General features: G+C 43.9%; 2 protein-coding genes across 14 annotated transcripts in view; one reads left to right on the top strand and one right to left on the bottom strand.

The window, feature by feature from the left end:
* The window catches only part of BRIP1 (BRCA1 interacting protein C-terminal helicase 1), a 354,698-nt gene extending 339,599 nt beyond the window's left edge, over nt 1-15,099 (bottom strand). For 6 of the 9 annotated variants that reach the window (XM_033922784.1, XM_033922789.1, XM_033922787.1 and 3 more), the window contains exons 1-2: nt 14,726-15,095; nt 8,766-8,877 (exon numbers count right to left, since the gene is read on the bottom strand). In XM_033922784.1, the coding sequence (XP_033778675.1) occupies nt 8,766-8,877; nt 14,726-14,845 (232 nt within the window). In that variant the 5' untranslated portion in view covers nt 14,846-15,095. Of the gene's footprint in view, nt 1-8,765; nt 8,878-14,725 lie in introns of all 9 variants that reach the window. The other 3 variants (XM_033922782.1, XM_033922790.1, XM_033922791.1) reach the window with 2 other exon arrangements.
* The window catches only part of INTS2 (integrator complex subunit 2), a 136,130-nt gene continuing 128,090 nt past the window's right edge, over nt 15,052-23,091 (top strand). Inside the window, exon 1 of one of the 5 annotated variants that reach the window (XM_033922796.1) lies at nt 15,052-15,098. Coding sequence is in view for 2 of the 5 variants with exons in the window: in XM_033922797.1 (XP_033778688.1) it covers nt 15,254-15,263 (10 nt within the window). In the remaining 3 variants the exon portion in view is untranslated. Of the gene's footprint in view, nt 15,189-15,223; nt 15,264-23,091 lie in introns of those variants that run through there. The other 4 variants (XM_033922793.1, XM_033922795.1, XM_033922797.1 and 1 more) reach the window with 4 other exon arrangements.

Raw genomic sequence — 23,091 nt, 5'->3', positions numbered from 1 at the left:
TTCAGGCATACGCGTGGTCAGCAACATGGCCAACGTGACCGCGCAGGAAGAGGAGCTCGAGTGCGCCTCTTCAGCGCTGGAAAACTCCCCTTCACCCAGCTGCAATAATGAATCCTCGGCCTGCGCATCTGCACATCCTGCAGAGCACAGACCCGACAGTGTCCTGCGCTTCCCACAGCGCGAACACCGCTTTACTGAGTCAGCAGCCATGGGGACTTTTTTTTTTTTTTTAAACGGAGAATCCCGCCAAAAAACCACCGACGCAGAACGCCCGATCTAACCCCTTGAAACGGCCCAAATCGCACGTGTCTAACCACACTCAAAATCCAACTCACCTAACACAAGCACACATTCAACTGAAGAAAGGTTATAGCTGGCAGTTATAGGCTGAACGCTGACCCGGAGGCACAGCACAGCACAGAAAGGCTCTGACCCTGTTGCTTTTTGTTTTTTTAAACTGGAAAGAAGAAAGAACACAGAGCCAAATGAAACCCCTCAATCCAATGGAGGGGAGGGTAGAGAAGGGACCTGGGGGGGACCCAGGTGTAGCTCCCAAAGCTGGCACCGCTCAGCCAGACACCCCTTTCTTAACTGAAGAGAACTAGACTCAACAGAAGAATATAAAAGTCCCAGAAATTTATTCCTGCACAGCCAGAATCCAGGAGCTAGAGTGATAGCTCCAAACCCCTGCTGGGAGATAGAGCAAACTGAATGGACAGGAGGAATACCAGTCTATAAGACCACCTGTTAATCAATTTCTCTATCTCTACCTGCTGGTCGATGTGAGCTATCCCACTTGTCTCTGAATTCATCTGCTGCTATGCTAAGGAAATTATGTTATGTTATGTTACTATTATATGTAGGAAAACTGAAAATCTTGAATGATATATATGTTACCTGCACAGATATTAATGTAATGTATGTAATACCTACTGTTCTTTCATTTGTATGACTGTTTTAGATTAAACATCAATAAAGATTTTAAAAAAGTTATGTATTTAAGTAAGAAATGAGGATTTTTATAAAACAATTACCTTGGTCTGATCATTAAAAGTTATATTTTAGAATGCATAAACCCACATTAAAGCTAAAGTCTCTAGATAGCAGAGTTATTGTGAGGAAAGAAACATACAAAATTCAGGACTGGTAGGGCCCTTCAGAGCTAGAGATTGAAACTTTAAACATAGCAGCAACTGAATGCTGGGACTTTTCCTTGATCATGCGCTGCAGAAAGTTGCACCAGAGAAGGAATTCAAGATTGCAAGGCCACATTTTGTCCTTTAGTTTACTGACAAAGTGAAACAAGAGAAAAGGAAATTAAAGAAGTTAGAGAGAACTTAGCGAAGATACCCCCATGCTTATTCTATGAGGAAATATAACTCAGCATTAAATTATTATTAATAACACAAGGCAACAAAAAAATTTTTTTTTTCAGAATCATCTGTTTTTCATGCTGATTTCAGATCTGTTATTAGTTTTTCCAGTCACCTAAACTTTTAAAGTTATGACTAATGTTAGTTTACAGCCTTTTAGCATATAAGGTTTTAAGAATTACAGCATCAACATAAAGAAATGTAGCAGCATCTGCAGTCTAAAGTCAAATAAGCACACAGCATAGTATAATTATACTGGACTGTGTCATTTAACAACCAATATTTCTTTAAAAATGCTTAGAGTATGATTTCTTTTTGTGAGTTGTGTCTGGATCACGGCACAACATCCAGCAGTAGTCGGCCATCATACTCTCATTCCAGAAACATTGGTAGCAACGCTCCATTAACTGAATGTTCTAGTAAAAACGTTCTCCTTGCTCGTCACTCACCATATCAAGATTTTGCAGGAAAAAGTCAACATGCGAGTGCAAAAAGTGTATTTTTAATGACATATGACAGCCAAATTTCTGATATGAGTCAAGGAGATTCTGAACTCCTTCCTTGTATGAAGGAGGCTTATGGTTGCCCAGAAAGTTTTCCACTAACCACTTGAATGCCTCCCAAGCTTCAAGCTCAGCTACTGAGAGTGATTGCTTAAAATCTTCATCCTGCATAATGGACTTGATCTGTGGGCCTATAAATATCCCTTCCTTCAGTTTTGCAGTGCTGATTTTTGGAAATTTCTTAACAAGATATTGAAAACCTGGTGCGTTTGCTTTACCCATGGCCTTTATCAGGTTCTTCATCAACCCCAGCTTGATATGAAGAGGTGGAAGAAATATTTTATGCAGATCCACCAATGGCAAAAATTTCACACTTCTGGGTTATAGGTATTCCTCAGCTGCCAGACATGCTTGGCATAATGTTCAGATGTAGATCTGCTATCCCACAAGCACAGGAAACAGCAGTATTTAGTGAATCCTCCTTGCATTCCCATTAGCATGCCAATGACTTTCAGACCACCACAGATGTTCCACTAGTGGGTTGTTGTTTGTTTGTTTCTATAACCGATTGCTTCTAGTAATTAAAAAAAAATCAGCCTCTTCTTCCCATTTGTTGAATGTATGTTCTATATTGGTATTCAAATCAATTGCAGAGGAAATTGCTAAGCCCACTGATTTGCTGGTAAATAAATCTTTTGAGGATGGAGTTTTGCAACCCTTCCTAAAAAGAGCTGTTCACCTTTTGTTGAAGAATAGTAATTTCCATTGATATTCTCTGCACATGTAGGATCTATCTCCTCCTTGCTACATTCGACTAAAGTTGTTGAGAAATTAGTTTTATACCAGTCGCAGAATCTTCTGGACACCTTTCAGTTTGGAGTTCAATGTAAGCATGGAATTGAAACATTATTGCTTCAAATGTATGATAGAATCAGATTAACGTTTTTTTAAGGACGAACAATTTTTCTGGTCTCATCAGATGTGGTGATTAAAAAAAAAAATCATATCAAAAACAATCTTTCAGTCATGTTAGGTTATTTGCCAACATTAGATGCTAGTGCTCTATCTCCACCTGCTGATAGATATGCATTATGCCACTAGTCTCTGGATTCATCTGCTGCTGGCACTAAGAAACCATCGTAGATACCTGGGAATGCTTTTGGATATGGAGATTATGCAGAATATGGAGATTTTGCAGGGTTCAAGCTTAACTTATTGAAGTCAGAGGCATTGCCATTGGACGAATCTCTACAAGCACTATGGGGTGCAACTTTAGAGCCAGCTGCAAAATATACTTCTCCCTCCGTATTTGCAGTTTCAGCATTCATGGTTTCGATTATTCACGGTTTGTAGCATGCTTGCTCCTCCCCCCAAATTACATCAGCTTGCATAGAGAAATCGCTGATTCCAAGCGTTTACAGAGAAAATCGCTGATTCCCAGCACTTTCTTCACCGTGTTTTGCCTCTCCTTCAGGAACAGGCCAGGTCTCCCACCATGTTATTCGCAGTTTCACCATATTCACGATGGTTTTTAATAGAAAACAGCGAACAACATATGAAAAAGTTATTCGCGGATTTTCTGTATTTGCAGTTCTGTTAATCCCCTATCATAGCAAATACGAAGGGAGAAGTGTAAGTCTTTGTGCTCTGTCACTGCTACCTCCCCCCATGACCCACCAACCTCAGATCAGACACAGCAGCAGCCCGAGTGCTGAGGCTCAAAGATCCTTTGGCCAGCATTGAAGCATGTTTCACCACAGCTGTAAGTCCAGTGGCATGTGGTGGCAGCAGCATTAGGTGTGCATGGGGCTTAAAGTAACATTGCACTTGGGCAATGGGCCAGAAATGGCCAAGCCATAAGGTTGACACTTGTGATCTACCTCTTCTCACTTGTTTATGAGTCTTCATTATCAATAAAGCCCCTTGGGCTGGAACACAGCTGACAACTTGGGGAGTACTGTCTTAATCTTTTTTTCAATTAAAGCCACAGCTCCCAAAGTGTTAATTTCTAACTCTTGAATCTACAATCACTTTAGAAACATAACATTACACCAAAGAAGATCACAATAAAAGTAATTTTAATTGACTTTTTCATTTATTTTAACAATCAATCTCTTTCCCCCAGAATTCAAAGGAAGCATTAACTGAGGAGCTGGGGAGGTTCTCTTCAGATAACCTAACACTATTCTGGCTACAATATTTTGGACATCCAGGCCTAGATTATGTAAATGACGTTTAACTTTAGGCATCCATAATGTGGACATCCATCGACTTAGGAATTCAAATAAAGTGGATGAGTCCAATTAACGACTTTAACGAGCATTAATTGGAACTTAAGACATCCAATCGCTGGACGCGATTCTATAAATAGACGTCCACAATTTCCTGGACGCCCATCAGAAAAAGCTGCGCCTAAAAAAATAGGCATGGGCGTGATGTGGAAATGGCTTTGATGTGGACGTCCATTTTCAGAATCGTATGCCGCTCAGCACCCGAACGTGTCTAATGCATAAAATGTAGGCGTTGCAAAACCAGGTGTACTTTTGAGCGTGAGCTGAACACTAGATAGATGCTAGTTAGGTGGACGTGACTTAGGCGTCCGTTTATAGGTGAACGGGACTTTTATTTGGGGTTTTTAGAGGACTCCAGGTTGCTATTAAGCTCAAAATATGTTTAATAATGTATCACTTTTAACAAAGCACATGAAAAAAATATATATATTGCATACTTCACCTTCTATTTTTTTAGCCTATAGAGGACTCCTCTTTATTACCAATAGCATAAGATATTTATTAATGCATTACTGAAGCAAAACATATGCAAAAATATATAGAGTGCATACTAAACCTCATTTCCAACAGGTTAAGAACATTAAAAGAAATACACTACTCAAAAGAGAATGGCTTGTAGTTCCGAGCAAGTGAACGTGCCTGATGCACAATCTTGACATCATTGTGACATTATCAAAATGCACTTAGATGCCAGAATGCCAGTGCACAGAAATTTCCTGCCGGTCCAGCACGTGCATCAGGCCCAAAACAGTGTTCTTCAACCGCCGGTCCACGGTGCGATCGATGAAGCGTTATCTTTGAGCCAGCTCCCTCTTCCTAACTGATTCAGTGCACAAAGCCACGGGCAGTGGCTCCTACAGGCATCCTGCGCCTGAACCGGAAGCCTTCTCTCTGACTTTGCAATGTCAGAGGGAAGGCTTCCAGATGAGGCACGCGACGAGCAAGGTGCAATTAGTACTATTATGGGGCGGGGTCTGGAATGGAGATTGGGTAGAGATGGGCAGGGTCTGGCCCATGACTTAGCCCAGTGTTCTTCAACTGCCAGTCCACGGACCGATGCCGATCCACAGAATAATTATTTTATTTCTGCCGGTCCATAGGTGTAAAAAGGTTGAAAAACACTAATCTAAAGGTCATGGGTTCAAATCCACACAACTCCCCCAATACCTTAACAGCTTCGTTTTCCTCTCATAAGAGAGTATGGATTGTGGACTTTGCCATTTACATTTGCACTCTGCCTTTTCCAGGGTCCAGAGGGAAACTTATTTTTACTCTGCAATAGCTAGGATTTCCTAACATATCATATCACTTTGCAAAGAACCTCTGCCTAAAAGAAAGTGCCTGTGGCTCATTGGTTAAAGGCACTGCTTCTATCTTCCAAAGGTCATGGGTTCAAATCCCAAATATGGTCAGATACCCAGTACATATTCCTATCTTTTTTAGTGGTATTCTGCAATCTAGGTGCATACTGATGATGTCACAATGATGTCAAGATTGTGCATCAGTCACAAACACTTGCTCTGAACTGCAGCCATTGTGTGAGTAGTGTATGTCTTTTAATGTTCTTAACCTGTTGGAAATGAGATTTAGTATGCAATCTATTTTTTTTTTCTCATATGCTTTGCTTGCATTATTAAAAATCTTTTGAGCTTAAAATCAATCTGGAGTCCTCTTTACCCCCCCAAAATAGAAGGTTTAGTATATATATTTTAATGTGCTTTGCTTAAATAATGCATTATTAAACATATTTTAAACTTAAAATCAACCTGGAGTCCTCTTTAGCCCAAAAATAAAAGCTCCGTTCAGCTATAAGAGGATGCCTCAAGCACTCCTAAGGGACACCTAACAGCCTGTTTTACAAAGCCGTGCTAGCGGCTGCCGCACAGCAACAGCCCCAAAGCCCTTTAAATCTCTATGGGCTTCGGGGCCATTACTGCGCAGCAGCCGGTAGTGCAGCTTTGTAAAACAGGATCTATGTCATGTCCATCTAAATTGGACCTAAATAGAGCCCAAAAGACCTAGTTTTACAATTCACATGTGATTTAACAGCCGAGTGTGTAGTGCAGTGGTTAGAGTTACAGCCTTAGCACCCTGATGTTGCTGGTTCGAATCCCCCATTCCTCCCTGTCACAGAAGAGAAATTAAAAATATATATATATATTAATACATAAATAAATAAATTAGTGGTGCCAGCATTTCATTGCATACAATTTTAATGAAAAACAGCATAAAATCGCCATTCTAATGATGCCATAACAATGAGATGTGATAACGTTATAGACGTTGTGTAGACATCTACGTGATGCCTAAAAGGCGATTCTATAAAGAAGTCTAACTAATTAGATGCATATAGACTTACTAAGCGCAATTCTCTATAGTGTGTCTATGCATTACAGAATTGCATTCAGCTGGATACCTAAACCACAAATAAAGTTAGAAATCCTTTATAGAATTTAGGCTCCAGAGTCTACTTGCAGTTAGCCGACTCTCTTTAACAAAGATATGAAGAACATATGGTCTAGGGTTCAATCATATATAGCCTGCTAAAAGACCTCCAAAACAGAAAGTTCATAGTAGGAACTACTGTTCTGCTCTTGCTGTGTTTTTCAGAATGAGGGATAAATAGGCTACTATTTGGAAGCCTACATATCCTTGTAAAATACTAGGAGGAAAGTGGTAGAAATCATGGCTAAACCGAAGCCACAGACATTTATGTCTGTCTTTAACAATCTTACAGGTTTGTATATTAAAAAAAAAATTAAAAAAAATCAGGACTTCAAAAAATAAGATAAAAGCATAAAAAAATGTAACTAAGGGCTCCTTTTATCAAGCTGCGCTTGCGATTTAACGCGCATAATTGCGCGCGTTAAACCACCGGCTGCACTAGCCGCTAATGCCTGCCTTGAGCAGGCGGTAGTTTTTTGGCCAGTGCGGGCGTTAGCGCGTAATTAAAAGTCACGCGCGCTAAACCCGCTAGCGCAGCTTGATAAAAGGAGCCTTAAATAATTTATCACCACCACCACAGTGCCGAAACAATAACTTGTGCTTAATGAAAGAAGTGCTCAGTGCCTTAATAGTTTTCCCAATATGGAGGAAAGAAATGTTAGGCATCATCATTGCAGTTCGCTAGTTCCCCTTCACTATCACAGTTGTTAACAATGGTGTATTTAGATATATGAGATGCATTTATAGGTGATATAACTACTAAATAAAAGAAGTGGTTTTGCTATATGGTATTTTTTGTATTGGATGAAGCCAGAAGGTGAAACCCAGTTTGAGTTGGGGAGAGTCTATAAAGATTGTGAGCTTAAGGATAGCTTTAAATACCGATTATGGTTTTGAAGAATGGTGTTATGGAGCAAAGAATGCAGGAATATGAACAGTATAAGTAATGAGGACTTTCACTGTATTATCATCTGATTTTTTCAGACTTTATTGTTAACAACTGTGGTGGTAAAGGGAAACTAGCGAAGTGCAATGATGGTTCCTAACATTTCTTTCCTCCATATTGGAAAATTATTAAGGCACTGAGCACAAGTTATTGTTTTGGCACTGTGGTGATGATAAATTATTTAATTAATTAAATTTGTATATGCTTTATATAAGTATTTGTGCATACGGAGCTGAGAATTATTACATTGAATTCTCTTTTTGACTACTGTATATCTTCAGCAATGTAGAAAGATACAATGTGGTACATCAAGTCTCGACTTTTTATGAATCAGAAATCATTCTGAATTCAATTGGTAGCCAAAAAAAAAAAAAGAGAAGACAAGCTGTGACTTGATTGTAAAGTGACAAGCTGGTAAGTAATGTGCCATAGTGTTCTTCACTATATGTAATAGATATAGTATAGAAGATGAAAGACCCAAGATACTGCAATAATCTAACTTGGCAAGACTATTCTGCCATCATTTGTTATGTTATCATGAACAGTCAACAAGAAAAAAAAGAGAGGATGCTGTCTTTATATAACTTTCTAGTAAAATCCTATTTGGACTACTGTGTCCAATTCTGTTGATGGCACTATAAAAATGATATAAATTGGAGTTGATTCAGAAGGAAGCTACTAAAATAGTAATATTTTTTAGCAGAAAAACAGATTGGGTTTTCTATTGTCAATAGCTGACCCATAACTTGAGGGACTCAAAGACAAGCTCTAAGAAACCCTGATGCAAAAAACATTAAATGACCCTTCTTCCTCTCAGAGGGCATCAACTCCAGAAAGATCTCATCCTGAATTTATTTTTCTAACCAGTGCAGAAACAGTCTGAAGAAAAGCTATTTACAAATGAAAACAAGCTAGTAAACTGCTATTGGACAAAAAAAACCTAAACATCAAACACACCACTTGTCCAATGGCAGTGTGTATTAGCACAGCAAAACCACCAAGAAGAAAGAGAAAGAAACAGGGTATAAAAATTTTATTCTAACAAGATGATTTTCAGCTTTATCTCATGAACCTGTTGAGAATTAGGTGAAATAAGGTCCCATTTTTCCCCCATCTACTGGAATTGAATTAATAAACCAAGCAGGTATTACCTCAAAGTGACTTTTGCCATCAGACTTTCTGATTCAGGAAGCTATCTGCTACTTACCCCTCAAAGTCCGCTGCCAAGCCAGCGCAGAGCACAGGAGTGCTAAAGTTTTTCCACTGCCAGTGGGGCTCTCCAGAAGACAATGTTGGCCATTATTTAACCCTTTTATAATCTACAAAGTAAAATGTCAGTGTTACAGAACTATATGTTTGTAAGGCTACCTCTCGATAGAAAAATATGTGCAGATGAGGACAGAGCTTGCAGGAATGGGGCAGGGACAGGAAAACAACTTGCCAGGATGAGAAAAATTTGCATCTATTAAAAAGTTCTTCTAAGGGCTTCACCTTTTTTACAATATTACTGTGGGTTCTCTGCTCAGTAGTGTTTATACAGGTATTATTAAATACCAAGTAGGCATAAGTGTTCAAAAAGCATGAACATTTTGAGAAATGACCCAAGTGCACACACAAGACACAGCAACCCCGATCCTGACAAGCAGTGCTAGACCAATATGCTGAGACGAAGTGAAGTGAGCATTGTTACACTAGACCAGGGGTGTCGAACTCAATCAGAGAAGGGGCCAAAATCTAAAATCCAGCCTAAATCGCGGGCCGAATGGTTTACTGAACAGTCATAAACTGACAATGTTAACCAGAAATGTGAATTTAAAATGAGTGGAACAATCTTTTCCTTAACAGTGCTGTTAACCAACTCACATGCTATCAAGCAAAACAGTAATATTGGTATCAAGCAAAACAGTAATATTGGAATATACCTAAAATGCTCATTGTTTTGTTTTCTGGCTAGATGTCTGACACCGTTTTCCCCATATCAATGAGTCAATGTTCGGTTTTATTTCTTGGGCTGTAGCAACCCGCAAAACAGCATGGAGGTTGTCATCGGTAATGCGTGATCTGTGCTTGTTTTTGTTCAGATTCATTATTGAAAACATCTGTTCACAAAGATAGGTGCTCCCGAACATGGATAGAATACGGGCAGCATGAAGTCGGAGCTCTGGCATTGAGTCAGGGGGCAGTAGAGGGTAGAAGTCCTCAATTTCAACATCCTGAAACCTTGATTTCAGGCCACTGTCAGACTGAAGCTCGATTATCTCCATCTGAAGGTGATGGGGCACATTGTTGACATCAACCGTAAAAGGATTGGCAAAGATGTCAAAGCCTGAGTGCTGTGTTCTAAAGTCAGAGAAGCGCCGCTCAAATTCACTTAGTAAACGGCTAACTTTGGTAGCCAGCCGACTGCAAGGAAAAGTACCAGAAATAGTGGTTGAGATACTCAAACAAACGGGAAAGTGGGCAAGATTGTCCTGTTCCAGTTGGGACTTCCATAGTTGAAGTTTACGCTGGAATGCTGTGATCATGTCAGACATCTTCGTGATGACTTGTTTGCGTCTCTGCAGCTTCAGATTCAGTTGGGCGAGATGCTCGCATATGTCACACATCATAGCAAAATCACATAGCCAGGCGGGATCCGACAGTTCAGGCAAGGGCTTTCCTTTACTTTCCATGAAAAGAGCAATTTGTTCTCTGAGCTCAAAAAATATTTTGAGGACTGCGCTCTTGCTCAGCCATCTTACTTCTGTGTGGTATGGCACGTCTCCATGCTCTGCACCCACCTCCTGTAAAAACTGCTGGAACTGGCGATGATTCAGGCCAAGTGCCCTTATAAAGTTAATAGTTTTAATGACTGTGGTCATTATGTCATTCATGTCCAGAACTTTTCCACACATAGCCTCTTGGTGGATAATGCAATGATAAGTAATCAAGGGTGTGTGGCAGTGACTTTTTTGCATTCTTTCCTTCATTAGTCCAACCAAGCCTTTCTTTTCTCCGCACATTGAAGGTGCGCCATCGGTAGTTAGCCCCACCAACTTTTCCCAGGGTAATTTAAAATTATTTATAGATTTCTCCACAGCCTCAAATAGTCGTTGTCCCATGCATGGCAGCTACATCCAAAAGTTCCTCAGTGACAGAGAGGTTGGTCTTCGTAGCACGTATAAAGATGGACAGCTGCGCTGTATCAGTGTTGTCTGTGCTTTCATCGATAGCAAGTGAAAAAGCGAGATAACTGCATGCCTGTTCGGCCAGCTGTGATGATAGATTTCCTGAGAGTTCTTGAACTCTGTCTGCAATGGTGTTTCTTGACAAACTTGACAGTTTGAAAACTCTGTATCTGGTCTGGGCATACTTTCTCACACACTTTTAGCATGCATTGCTTCAAAAAGGCACCCTCTGAAAAACACCTTGAAGTACGGGCAATTTCTTCAGCCACTATAAAGCTTGCTTTCACTGCAGCATCATTTTTCGCTGTAGCCTTTGTAAACATTTGCTGCTGTGATTGTAGTTTGCCTTTTAGTTCTTTAACAATTTTATGCTTTTCTTCCAAAGTATATTTGCCATACTTAACATTATGTTTGGTATCAAAATGACGACGTATATTGTACTCTTTCATCACCGACACTGTCTCATAACACAATATACACACTGGTTTGCCCTCACTAAGCACAAACATGTATTCATTTTCCCATTTGTCATTAAATTGTCTGCCTTCACCGTCAACTTTTCTTTTCCTGGACATTTTGGGATCAATATTGGCAGTAAAAGATGTAGTTTATTGGAAATCTGCGTTAGAATGAAAAAGTCAGTTAATAAATGCCTGGCTGGGTACAGATAGCAGATTCTGTTGCGATTTTTATGCCTACACTTTATGCCAGGAGCTGGCAGCTTCTGCTGTGTATTTTTTTTACATAGTTCTCCCCCCCCTCCGACGTCCGATTCACCCCAAGCAGGACCGCTCGCATGCACCTGCACCCCCACCCCGAAGGACCGCCGACTCCCCGACTCCCAACACGATCGGGGCAAGAGGGAGCTCAAGCCCTCTTGCCCCCCCGACTCCCCGACACGATCGGGGCAAAAAGGAGCCCAAGCCCTGTTGCCCCGCCGATTCCCCAACTCCCCGACAATATCGGGCCAGGAGGGAGCCCAAGTCCTCCTGGCCCTGGCGACCCCCCCCCCCCGCTAGTTGTTCGGGCCAGGAGGGAGCCCAAACCCTCTTGACCACGGCGACGCCCTACCCCCACCCCGCACTACATTACGGGCAGGAGGGATCCCAGGCCCTCCTGCCCTCGACGCAAACCCCCCTCCCCCCATCGACCGCCCCCCCAAGAACCTCCGACCCCCCTGGCCGACCCCCACGACACCCCCAGCCCCCTTCCCCGTACCCTTCTGTAGTTGGCCGGACAGACCGGAGCCAAACCCGCCTGTCCGGCAGGCAGCCAACGACGGAATGAGGCCGGATTGGCCCATCCGTCTCAAAGCTCCGCCTACTGGTGGGACCTAAGGCTCCCGGGTCTATTCTGATTGGCCCAGGCGCCTTAGGCCCCACCAGTAGGCGGAGCTTTGAGACGGATGGGCCAATCCGGCCTCATTCCGTCGTTGGCTGCCTGCCGGACAGGCGGGTTTGGCTCCCGTCTGTCCGGCCAACTACAGAAAGGTATGGGGAAGGGGGGTGGGGGTGTCGTGGGGGTTGGCCAGGGGGGTCGCGGGTCGGCTGGGGGGCGGTCGGAGGTTCTTGGGAGGGGCAGTCGATGGGGGGGAGATAGATAGCAAGTACGGCCGGCGAGATCACAAGCCTCCTATGTCACCGCGCGTCATTGTGATGGAACGCAGCGGCGTGCAGTGATGACAGCGCGGTGTGGGCCACATTGCAAGGCCTGGCGGGCCGGATTTGGCCCGCGGGCCTTGTGTTTGACACATGTGCACTAGACGCAACTGTCCCAGAACATATAAAAGGGTCCTTTCACTAAGGCACATATGTCAAACACAAGGTCCGCCTGGCTGTTTTATACAGCCCAGATGACTGTGCACCTGACACTACACTCTCCAGGAACCTCCTTGAGTCCCAACTCCCCCACCTATCACTTCCCCGCCGCTGAAATTTAAAATCTTTATGCAGTCAACGCGAAGCCAGCCTCTCACCGTCGGCCTGCCCTGGAAGTGTTCTTTCTGCAGTGTCCTGTCTATGCAGGGAGAGGAAGTGCTGCAGAAAGAACACTTCCAGAACAGGCTGCCATCGGGAGGCTGGCTTCGTTTCGGCTGCCCGAAAATTTTAAATTTCATCAGCAGGGAGATGGTAGGTTGGGGAGTATGGAACTTGGGACTGTCGTACCAAAGGATCCAGCTGAGAGGGGAGGGCTGGTGTTGGGAATGTGGTAAGGACATACTGCGGAAGGACAGACTGTGGGGGGAAGGGGGTTGGGAAAGCAAGAAGGACAGATGCTGCACAGGCTGGGACAGGACAGAGGCTGCACAGGTGTGTGGAGTGGCAGGGAAAGACAGATGGTATACATAGGGAAGAGGGAGAATTGTTGGACATGATAGTGTTGGAGAGGAGGGAGGGAGAAATCTTACACTGGGAGGGAGGAGAGATGACTCAAAGAAGGGAGAGATGACAGATTCCGGAGAAGGGTGATGGAAGAAGGGAAGACAGAGGGATGCCAGACCACTGGAATGGGAAGGAGAGAGAGAAATGCCAGACCACAGAATGGAAGGGAAGGAGGGGAGAGAGATATGCCAGACTGCAGGGAGGAGAGATACTAAACCGCAGAAAGAAGAGATATTTTAGACCTCAGGAAGAGGGAGGGGAGGAGAGATAGATGCTAGACCATGGATGGGAGAGGAGAGAGATTCCAGGCTATGGGAAGGAGAGGAGAAAGATGCTTGACCATGGGAGAGGGGATATGGTGTACAACAATGGGTGTGGCAGGGAAGAGATAAGAAGAAATGGTTCTTATGGATAGCTGGGAATAGGGGAGGAAAGAGGGAGGAGATGGTATAAACATGGATAGATGGGAAGGGAAGACATGGAAAAGTAGATGGATTTTGAGAAGAAAGCAGAAAAATGGAAGAAAGTTGAAGGTTAAAAGTTAGTGCGGCAGAAAGTGAAGGAGAGAAAAACAGCAAATTGATAAGGTGGTCCTGGATACACAGTTAAGAACACAGACAGGAAGTGCAGCCAGAGATTGGGAAAAGTTGGTTTGAAAACCAAAATCACCAGACAACAAAGGCAGGGGAAATGATTTTATTTTCAATTTTGTGATTGAATTGTGTCAGTTTTGAGAATTTACATCTGTTGCTATATTTTGCATTGTTCAGGAAGAAATACATTTGTTTTTATTTCTCTGGGGTTGTATTGCATGCAGAGTCTTGCATTTTAGGGTTTTGTTTGTCTATATTAGTACTTTTAGTTTGTGGTCCCATATTTGCTTAGGGGTTATCTGTGTTCTGGTAGGAATGAATGTTGAGAAGCATATAGTGTGCTTTGTGTAGTTTAATTTTGTGGTTAATTATTATGTGTTGCTAATAAGATTATATTGTGTGTATATATGAAAAATGAATGGGAAAAATGGTTATTACAATTAGTACTATTATGGGGCAGGGTCTGGGGTGGAAGTCTCCCTCCCCCCAAAAAAAATCCCCAACAAAAAAGCGTTCAGCTGCCTATTTGAATAAAGTTGAGATTAAGTATGGTAACATCTATGAGGTGAAAATAACCAGGTGAATCGCTGGAATGGTATCTCAGGGTGAGGAAGGATCTATACTTCTACTGAAAGCAAGTATCTTAATAAATAAATTTTAAAAATGGCCCGCGACTTAGCCTGTGTTTTAGATTTCGGCCCCTTATGTGATTGAGCAGCGCTTTGTAAAAAAAACCCGCTAAAATTAGAAAATAGAATGCAACAGAAACTCCACTTGAAGAAAACTTTTGGCCCCATGCACTGAGAACTACAGTTTTAAATACAGCGTTACCTTTAACCGATGGAACTAAAATTCATAGCAACACATTAAAGGCCCCTTTTCCAAGGCCACGATAGTGACTTTCCCGCGACAAATGCACCGAAGCCCATAACTGAAGCATTTCCCGGGGGAGAATCGCTACCACAACTGTGGAAAAGGGGCCCTTAATGTCCTGCAGAACCAGACTTGCTCTTTTGTAATACTTACGGCATTCATCATAGAAAGCTGGGACGGATATGCTTTACAAGGGAACATAATCTTCACCCCACCAATGGTGTATTCTGATAACGTTGACATTTTGGTCTTTTTTTCGTATATAACACTCATATATGCATTAAAATTAAATCAAAAGTAAACATAAATATAAAGCTCCAAGAAGTGCATGATTCATATCTACTGTACTTTACATTACTATGAAAGCAAACTTAAAAATATAATTTTATCTGAATCTCCCGCGACTTCCAGAGATTAATCCGTTTACTAAGCTTTTCTGCGCACGCGCATCCACTCAAGACATCACCTCCTACAAGCCAACTGCTGCTTTGGACCTGCTCAAACGCAACTTCCGCTTCCGATTAAGGTGGGACGCATCCAAGGGGGAGGGGTTGTGTTAGCAAAGAACGGGTTACTGAAGAAGGAAAGCTGCGAGGTTTGTGGTGGGTGATCTCAGGTATGAGATTGACGGTAGTATGGGGAGGAGTTTTTTTTTCCAGGGAGAGGCGCTGGGTCGCGAATATGGGAGAGGGTGAGGAGAGATGGTAGACCATGGGGAAGGGAAACCGGTCTCTGAATGCATGTGAAGAGGGGTGTTCGGCTTATGAGAGTAGCAGAATGCGTGTAAATTAGTATCTGCTTTCTGATATCACGATAATTGCTAAAATACAGGAAGATGCTGCTTCCTTTTAAAAACATGGGTCCTATATAGACCATTGTACAGTTTATGTAGTAACACTTGTCTTTGTTAACATTTTCATTTATTATTGCTGAATATAGTTTAGCATGTCTTTAGGAAAACGAATGCTCCTGAAGAATAAAGGTTTGCAAAATATTAAAAGACGTGTATAATTGGCTAACTTTTTAAAGCACCAACAAAAGATGTTACCTGAAAAAGAGTGAATTACTATACAACAGTTGTGGTGTTACTCTTTCCAAAAATACTAGGATTAGGAGGCATGTGATGAAACTACTAAATAATAGGGAAAGGGATTGGGACTTGTATACCGCCTTTTTGTCCTTTTACAACCACACTCAAAGCACAGGTACTTAAGGCATTTTCCCTATCTGTCCCAGTGGGCTCACAATCTATCTAATGTACTTGGAGCAGTTGAGGATGTGACTTGTCCAGGGTCACAGGGAGCAGAGCAAGGTTTAAACCCACAACCTCAGGGTGCCCAGGCTGTAGCTCTAAGGACTGTTCCTCACACTCCTCTAGATTTAAAACAAACTGGGGAAAATATTTCTTCACTCAGCAGGTAATTACAACTCTGGAATGTAGAGAAAGCTATTAGTTTATCAGGGTTTAAAAAAAAGGTTTGGATAACTTCCTAAAAGGAAAGTCCATAAGCCATTATTCCAGTGCAATAGATGTGTTAAACTGAATGCTAGGGTAATCTCCCTATTCTCGGGAGCCATGCAGAAAGAATACACTCCAGCTTTTCAATTTCTTCTCCAAAAGGACTCTGCTGCCCCCTTCAGTTCCAGACCTGTCTGATCTGCTCTGTATATTTCTTTTTCTTCTGTTTTTCACGGTTTTTGTTGGATTTTGGTGCTTGGAGGGAGGAGAAGCAGACTGGAGGTCTGCAGCTGATAGGCCAATCCCTCTGTGGTACCTGTTAGCCAGTCTGCAGAGACTTTGTTGAACTCTGGGTCAGAACCCCTAGAAGCTTTGCTCGCCTTCTGGTTCACAGGGGCTTGAGCGCAGGCTGTTGGGCATCTGCAGTGGGCTCAGCAGGACAGGGAGCCGGCTGAGTTTCACCGCCCTTTTTTTGCATCGGTGGGTCTGTGGGGGTTTGAGGTTCAATCAGACATCGATCCAACTGGCGGCCCGAAGATTTAAGCGTTGGAGGAACAGTTTCATTGAGACAGTGATTTTGTCTTCCAGATCCAGCTACTTTTAGGGCTGAGGCAGGTTGCAGCACATCCATAGTACAGGTCATAGTAAGGCTATTATAGCCTATGAGAAAAATCAAGGTGTTGGGGTGTCTTTAAAGACTAGTTTTCAAGGTTTCTGCCATTTCCTTTAGTGCCCTCCACATCTGAAATCCTGTTTTTTAAAAAATAAAAGTTTGTTTTCAGTTAAACTATTTTTGAGCCGTTTTTGGTGCCAAAATACTGTCATGGTGGCCATCTTGAATTTCCTGGTTTATTTTTTCCCCAGAGTAATTCAGAACCTTCAAAACACCTCTTTGCTTTAAGACTGGCAGGGATGTAGTCCTTAGGCTCTTTTACTCCTAATTCATGCCGAATTTGTGTTGTATGGATGTCAGAGTGCCCTTGCACCATGTGCCACACAGTGTGTGAAGGGGGGTGGGAGCTTCAGACTAGAGAATGACACGGTGACAAAATTCATCACCGTTCCCGTCCTCGCAGATAACTGCGGGAAACCATCTTCATGTCATTCTTTAAGGGAAGAATCAGAGTATGAATGGCCACAACCACTGACCCACAAGCTTTGCTTTGAAGAATGCTGGTGTAGAAGGACTGAGGTTGAAATAGACACTAGAAAATGACATGGGATTATTTCCCGCGGTTATCCGCGGGGATGGAAATGGTGATGAATTTTGTCACCGTGTCATTCTCTACTTCAGATGTAGCTTCTCCTCAGGGATCTAGGGCTGAGGAGATGTTGGAGAGCCTATCTGCTGGGGTAAAAAAAAAATCTCTTCCAGAGCCCCAGAACATCTGCTTTCCTAGGCATAGGAGTATCCGTGGAGCCTCCTAGAGAGGACTCGGCACTGCCTAGGACTGCATTCTCTCCTGAAGTGGAGAGCTTATTTGGATGACCAGGATCCCCAGGGGAGGTCTGGCAGCAAACCGGAGAATGCGTGAGGAGGTTTGGGCTTCCAGGGCATGCCGGCCTCCATAGCAGAGGCTGGCCAGGATCTAGTGGACCTTTCTAAAAGAGACTCAGAGGATGAAGGATCTCTCTGTATGCCTTTGCTGTTACAGAGTGAGTCTTCCATGATGGGAGAAACAGGGTCACAGACAGGAGCCAGTATGCATGATGCAGTGGTGGCCCTCGATCAGGGGGATGACCCTACAGTACTATGGCTGTTTAAGCCATCAGCTCTGCTAGAGCCTATTATTGACTCACACTCAGCAGGCTCTGTCTGCTCCATGAGTGGAGTGACAGTCCACTCCACGTCTTTTTCATGGCATCCTGATATGAGTGTTTTAGTCTGAGAATTGGAATGCTTCTAAAGGCTCATTAAAGGTAGCTAAGACAATGGCTAGGCTGTGTCTGATGGCACATTTGCCTATTCCTTAACAGATGGTTTGTGGACTTCCCTGTAGGGTGACTATAGAAAGCATGCAAGGTGTTAGCAACAGTGCAGAGACTGGTAGACCTTCAGGCAATAGAGCCTGTGCTGCTCAAAGAATCAGGCCCTGGCAGATACTTCATATACTTCTTAGTGCCCAAGAACGGCTCAGAAGATTGGATCTCGTCCACATCAATGCAGCGCTGAAAGTTCCATACTTTTCTATGGAAACAATGTGGTCAGTCATTGCAGTGATTGAGCTGGGGGAGTTCCTGGCTTCCCTGGATTTCACGGAAGCCTACCTGCTTATCCCCATCTTCTGAGATTTCATGTCCTGGAGCATCATTTCCAGTTTTCAGCGCTCCCTTTTGGTCTGGCAACAGTGCCCCGCACATTCACCACGGTGATGGTAGTGATAGCTATGCAACTCTACAGGACAGGTTTGCAGGTGCATTCATATTTGGACAACTGGATGATCAGGGTTCTGTCATTCTCCGAAGGAAAACAAGCTGTGTCTCAAGTGGTCTCAGTTCTACAGAGCCTGTGTTGGATAATAGATTTTCAAAAGAGCCAACTAGTTCCATCCCAATCCCTGGAGTACCTGGGAGGTTTCTTCAATATGGCAGAAAACCATCTCTATCTTCTAGAGGTACACAGACAGAAGCTTTGTATCCAGATAATGAACGTGATGGCCAAGCCAACTCCATCCTCATGGCACTACCTGTAAGTACTAGGCTCACATCTGCCTCTTCAGTATAACCCTGCTATCATGGTAGTCATCACAATTGGATTCCATGCAGATGTTTCTACCGTGGACTCTAGAAGCCTGAGCAAATATGAATGTTATCAAGGGGCATGCCGTTTAGAAAACCTTCATGGGTGACTGCGAGTAAGGATGCCAGTTTGTTCGGTTAGGGATCTCACTGGTCCTCCCTGTAGAAGTGGTCAGTCATCAGATTGGAGCTCCGAGCCATTTGGTTGGTATTACAGAAGCTGGAGAAGAGGCTGGGTTTTCTCAGACAATGCTACGGCAGTGGCATATATAAGCCGTCAAGGAGGCACCAAAAGTGCCCAGCTGAGTCTGGAGGCCCCCTTATAGTTCTGGTGGGCAGAGAAACTCCTTCAGGCACTTTCAGTGGTGCATGTAGCAGGAATGGACAATGTCCAGGCCGATTACCTCAGCAGGCAGACCCTAGAACCGGGGGAATGGACATTATCAGCCACAGCCTTCCAATCCATTGTCCGTCGGTGGGGTCACCCAACATTCAATCTGATGGTTACAGTGAAAAACAAGAAGGTGGAACACTTCTTCAGTCAAAGATCTGAGCCTGGAAGTGCAGGTCTGGATTCTCTGTTGCAGCCATGGCCAAATAATGAGCTTTTGAAGTATTTCCTCTGTGGTCCATGATGGAGCGGATTCTCCACAGCATTGAAAACCATTTTAGGAAAGTCATCCTTGTGGCACTGAATTGGCCGTGCAGACCACGGTATGCGGACCTAGTGCATCTTACTGACTTGCTCTACTTACTTCCTGTTTACATTTTAGGAAACTATTGAAAGCTTATTTGTTTGCAAGATTTTGGGAAGATTATTTTTTGTATGTCATTGTAGCTATTTTTTATCTGTTAAACTGCATAGAACTGTAAGGTTATGTGGCAGATAAATGGGATTTTATTTGTTACTAAAAGTATCCTTCTGTCTCAGGGCCAGTAGTCAAAGAAGATCTGGATTGCTTTACTCTTTCGATATGGCTCTTGAGCATGCAGCGTTGGCACACAAAAGCTACTTAGTGGTAGTTATTGATACTTGCCTCAGAGCAGTCTACAAGCCTACGATGATCTCTGTGTAACTGGGAGACATTTCAGTATTGGAGCATTAAGGAGAAAGCGGAGCCGTTCTCTGCTCCAATCTCAGTGGTGGTAGCTTTCCTCCAAGCAGGCCTTGACAAGGGTCTTGCAGTGGCATCGCTCTGGGTCCAAGTGGCAGGACTTTCTTTCTTCAGGGCCCAAGAACGTAAAGCTCCCTTGGCATCTCATCCGAACATAACCAGATTCCTGAAAGGGGCGCTAAGGCTCAGATTGCCGGTGAAGCAAGTTTCCTTCATGGAATTTAACATAGTATTGTTCAGTGTCAGGCAGGCTCCACATGAGCTTTCTAGGGTGGCATCTGTGATGGATCTCACAGTTAAGACTCTTTTTAGTGGCCATTACATCAGCGAGAAGAGTCTCAGAGCTACAAGCATTGTCGTGCAGAGAGCCCTTCTTCAAGATCAGAGTCGGGAGTTTCCATGCACCCGGTTCCTTCCTTTTTCCTGATGGTTGTTTCGGCCTTCCATGTTGGTCAAGAAGTAAGATTTCCGGCATTCCAGCCCTCATGGTTAAAGAAGAAGGATTGGATTCTGAAAAAGCTGGATGTGAGGAGAGCCTTACCTAGAGGTTACCAATGAGTTCTGACTATCTGACGATCTTTTTGTGCTCACCATTCAGGCTCTATGCGGCAGACCAGTGTCCAAGGCCACCATTTCCAGATGGATTTGCATGGCTCTTTCATCAGCATATATTGGTTGTGGCAAACAGTTGCCAGTCTCAGTGAAGGCATATTCGACTAGAAGTATGGCTTCTTCATGTGTGGAAGCTTGGGCAATTTCTCCCGAGGCGGTTTGTATGGCTGTGACCTGGTCCACTCTTCATACATTCTCCAAGTTTTACAGAGAGGATGTGGCAGCAAGGGAGGACACTACCTTTGGGTCTTCAGTGTTACGAGTAGGTGCACAGGTCCCGCCATAATTTCCTGGGACTGCTTTTATACGTCCCTAGCTTTCAGGATGACGCACCTATTGTACTGGAAAAAGATTAGGTTCTTACCTTGCTAATATCTTTTCCAATAAATAAAGTGTGGCATGCTGAAGCCCTGTTCTGTCAGTGATTTCACCACTTGTCTACTGTCTCAATCAGAAAGTTTGAGTCCAAACTGAAATTTTGGATGTCGGTCAGATCTCAAGGATATGAGAATTAATCTTTTGTTATGAAATATTGGGGGGCTGTTCATGTTTTGCTGATTTGTTTTAATTGTTCAGTTTCCGCATTTTAATGTTTTGTTGTATGTTCAGAGCAGAACAGGACCCGTACCCCTCTCATGTGTTTCTATATAGAGCTATTGTCTGCTTTGGTACAAATTAAGGGGCAGCAGAGTCCTTTTGGAGAAGAATTGAAAAGATGGAGTGGATTCCTTCTGCACGGCTCACGAGCATGGGGAGCATATTATTGTAACCCGTTCTGGGCTCCTGGGGAGTACGGGCTATAAAAATGAACAAATAAATAAATAAATTATTCTAGCATTCAGCATGACACACCTTATTTACTGGGAAAGATATTAAGGTAAGAACCTAATCTCTTTTTTAGATGTCTTAGGAAAATCTGCTTATTCCTAGGATAAACAGCATAAAATCTGTTTTTCTCCTTGGGATCTTGCCAGGTACTTGTGACCTGGCTTGGCCACTGTTAGAAACAGGATACTGGGCTTGATGGACTTTCGGTCTGTCCTAGTAGGGCAACTCTTATGTTCTTATAAGGTTAAAAGGGCAACTTGTTAAGAGTAATTTTAAGGTGGCATCACCTTTAATTCCTAAATTTTACTTTTATTTTATTAAATTAGTTTATTTACTCCTTAAAATTTTATTTTTTAAAAAGGACAGAATTTGTCCCAGAATCGGCATGTAGAGTTAACAAAGCCAGTGCAAGATACCATTGCCAAAAATTCTCTGACGCAGCAGGAGCAGATAAGGCCCTCGAAACGCAGGCTGCGTTGGAGTAAGTTAAAAAAATGAGCAACGGCTTTAGTTATACAACTATGGGATTCACCTCATGAAATTAAGCCAAAGAAAGAGAGTTTTCCCAAAATAAGTACTGTTTTATTTATCTACTAGTGTTTAAGCCCGTTATATTAACGGGTGCTAGTAGAGCCTCCTTCCCTCACATGTGCCCTATTTTCAGCCCCAGCTCCAAACCCATTTTTACGCCCCTCCCTCCCACCACGGTCCAATAGCACCTCTTCCCTGCTCCCCCAGTCAGCAGCACCTCTTCCCTGCTCCCCCGGTCAGCAGCACCTATTCCCTGCTTCCCTGGTCAGCAGCACCTCTTCCCTGCTCCCCCGGTCAGCAGCACCTATTCCCTGCTTCCCTGGTCAGCAGCACCTCTTTCCTGCTCCCCCGGTTCCTCTTCCCTGCTTCCCCAGTCAGCAGCACATCTTCCCTGCTCCCCCGGTCAGCAGTACATTTTCCATGCTCCTCTGGTCAGCAGGACCTCTTCCCTGCTCCCCCGGTCCCTCTTCCCTGATCCCCCGGTCAGCAGCACATCTTCCCTGATCCCCCAGTCAGCAACACATCTTCCCTGCTCCCCCGGTCCCTCTTCCCTGCTCCCCCGGTCAGCAGCACCTCTTCCATGCTCCCCTGGTCATCAGCACCTCTTCCCTGCTCCCCCGCTCAGCAGCACATCTTCCCTGCTCCCCCGGTCTCTCTTCCCTGCTCCCCTGGTCAGCAGGAACTCTTCACAAATCTCTCGCCTGTAGCAGCGGCTGCAGCACTCTACACACGCTGCTTCGCGGCCTTCAACTGCCCTGATTTGATTTGCCGCATCTCTGATGATGTCATCAGGGACGCGGTGGAGCAATCAGGGCAGTTGAAGGCCGCGAAGCAGCGTGTGTAGAGTGCTGCGGCCGCTGCTACAGGCGAGAGATTTGTGGGGACCGCGTGAAGGGGCGGCAAGGGAGTAAGGGTAGCGGCCAGACCACGTGAAGGGGTTCGTGTGCGCCGGGGGGGGGGGGGATGGTGGCGACGACGACGATCTGGCTTACACAGAAACCGAATTCTCCTGGGGTCTGCGGGAAGGGAAGGGTGGGGTGGCAAAGGACTTGGTTCCCGGGTGGCGGGGCCAGTTTTTCGGTTCGTCCCGGGGGGGGGGGGAGGAGGCAGTCTTTGTACCCCAGTCCCGGCTTGTGGAGGCGATCGTCGGCTGGCTGGGAGCAGGCTTGTGGAGGCAATCGTCAGTGTAAAGAAACTTCTGTATTGTGAGGTGGCTGTGACGTACTAAGTGAGCA

Source organism: Geotrypetes seraphini, chromosome 15 (assembly GCF_902459505.1).
Source record: "Geotrypetes seraphini chromosome 15, aGeoSer1.1, whole genome shotgun sequence".
Taxonomy (NCBI): domain Eukaryota; kingdom Metazoa; phylum Chordata; class Amphibia; order Gymnophiona; family Dermophiidae; genus Geotrypetes; species Geotrypetes seraphini.
The sequence above is the reverse complement of the archived record's forward strand: the minus strand, read 5'-3'. Positions and strand labels throughout refer to the sequence as shown.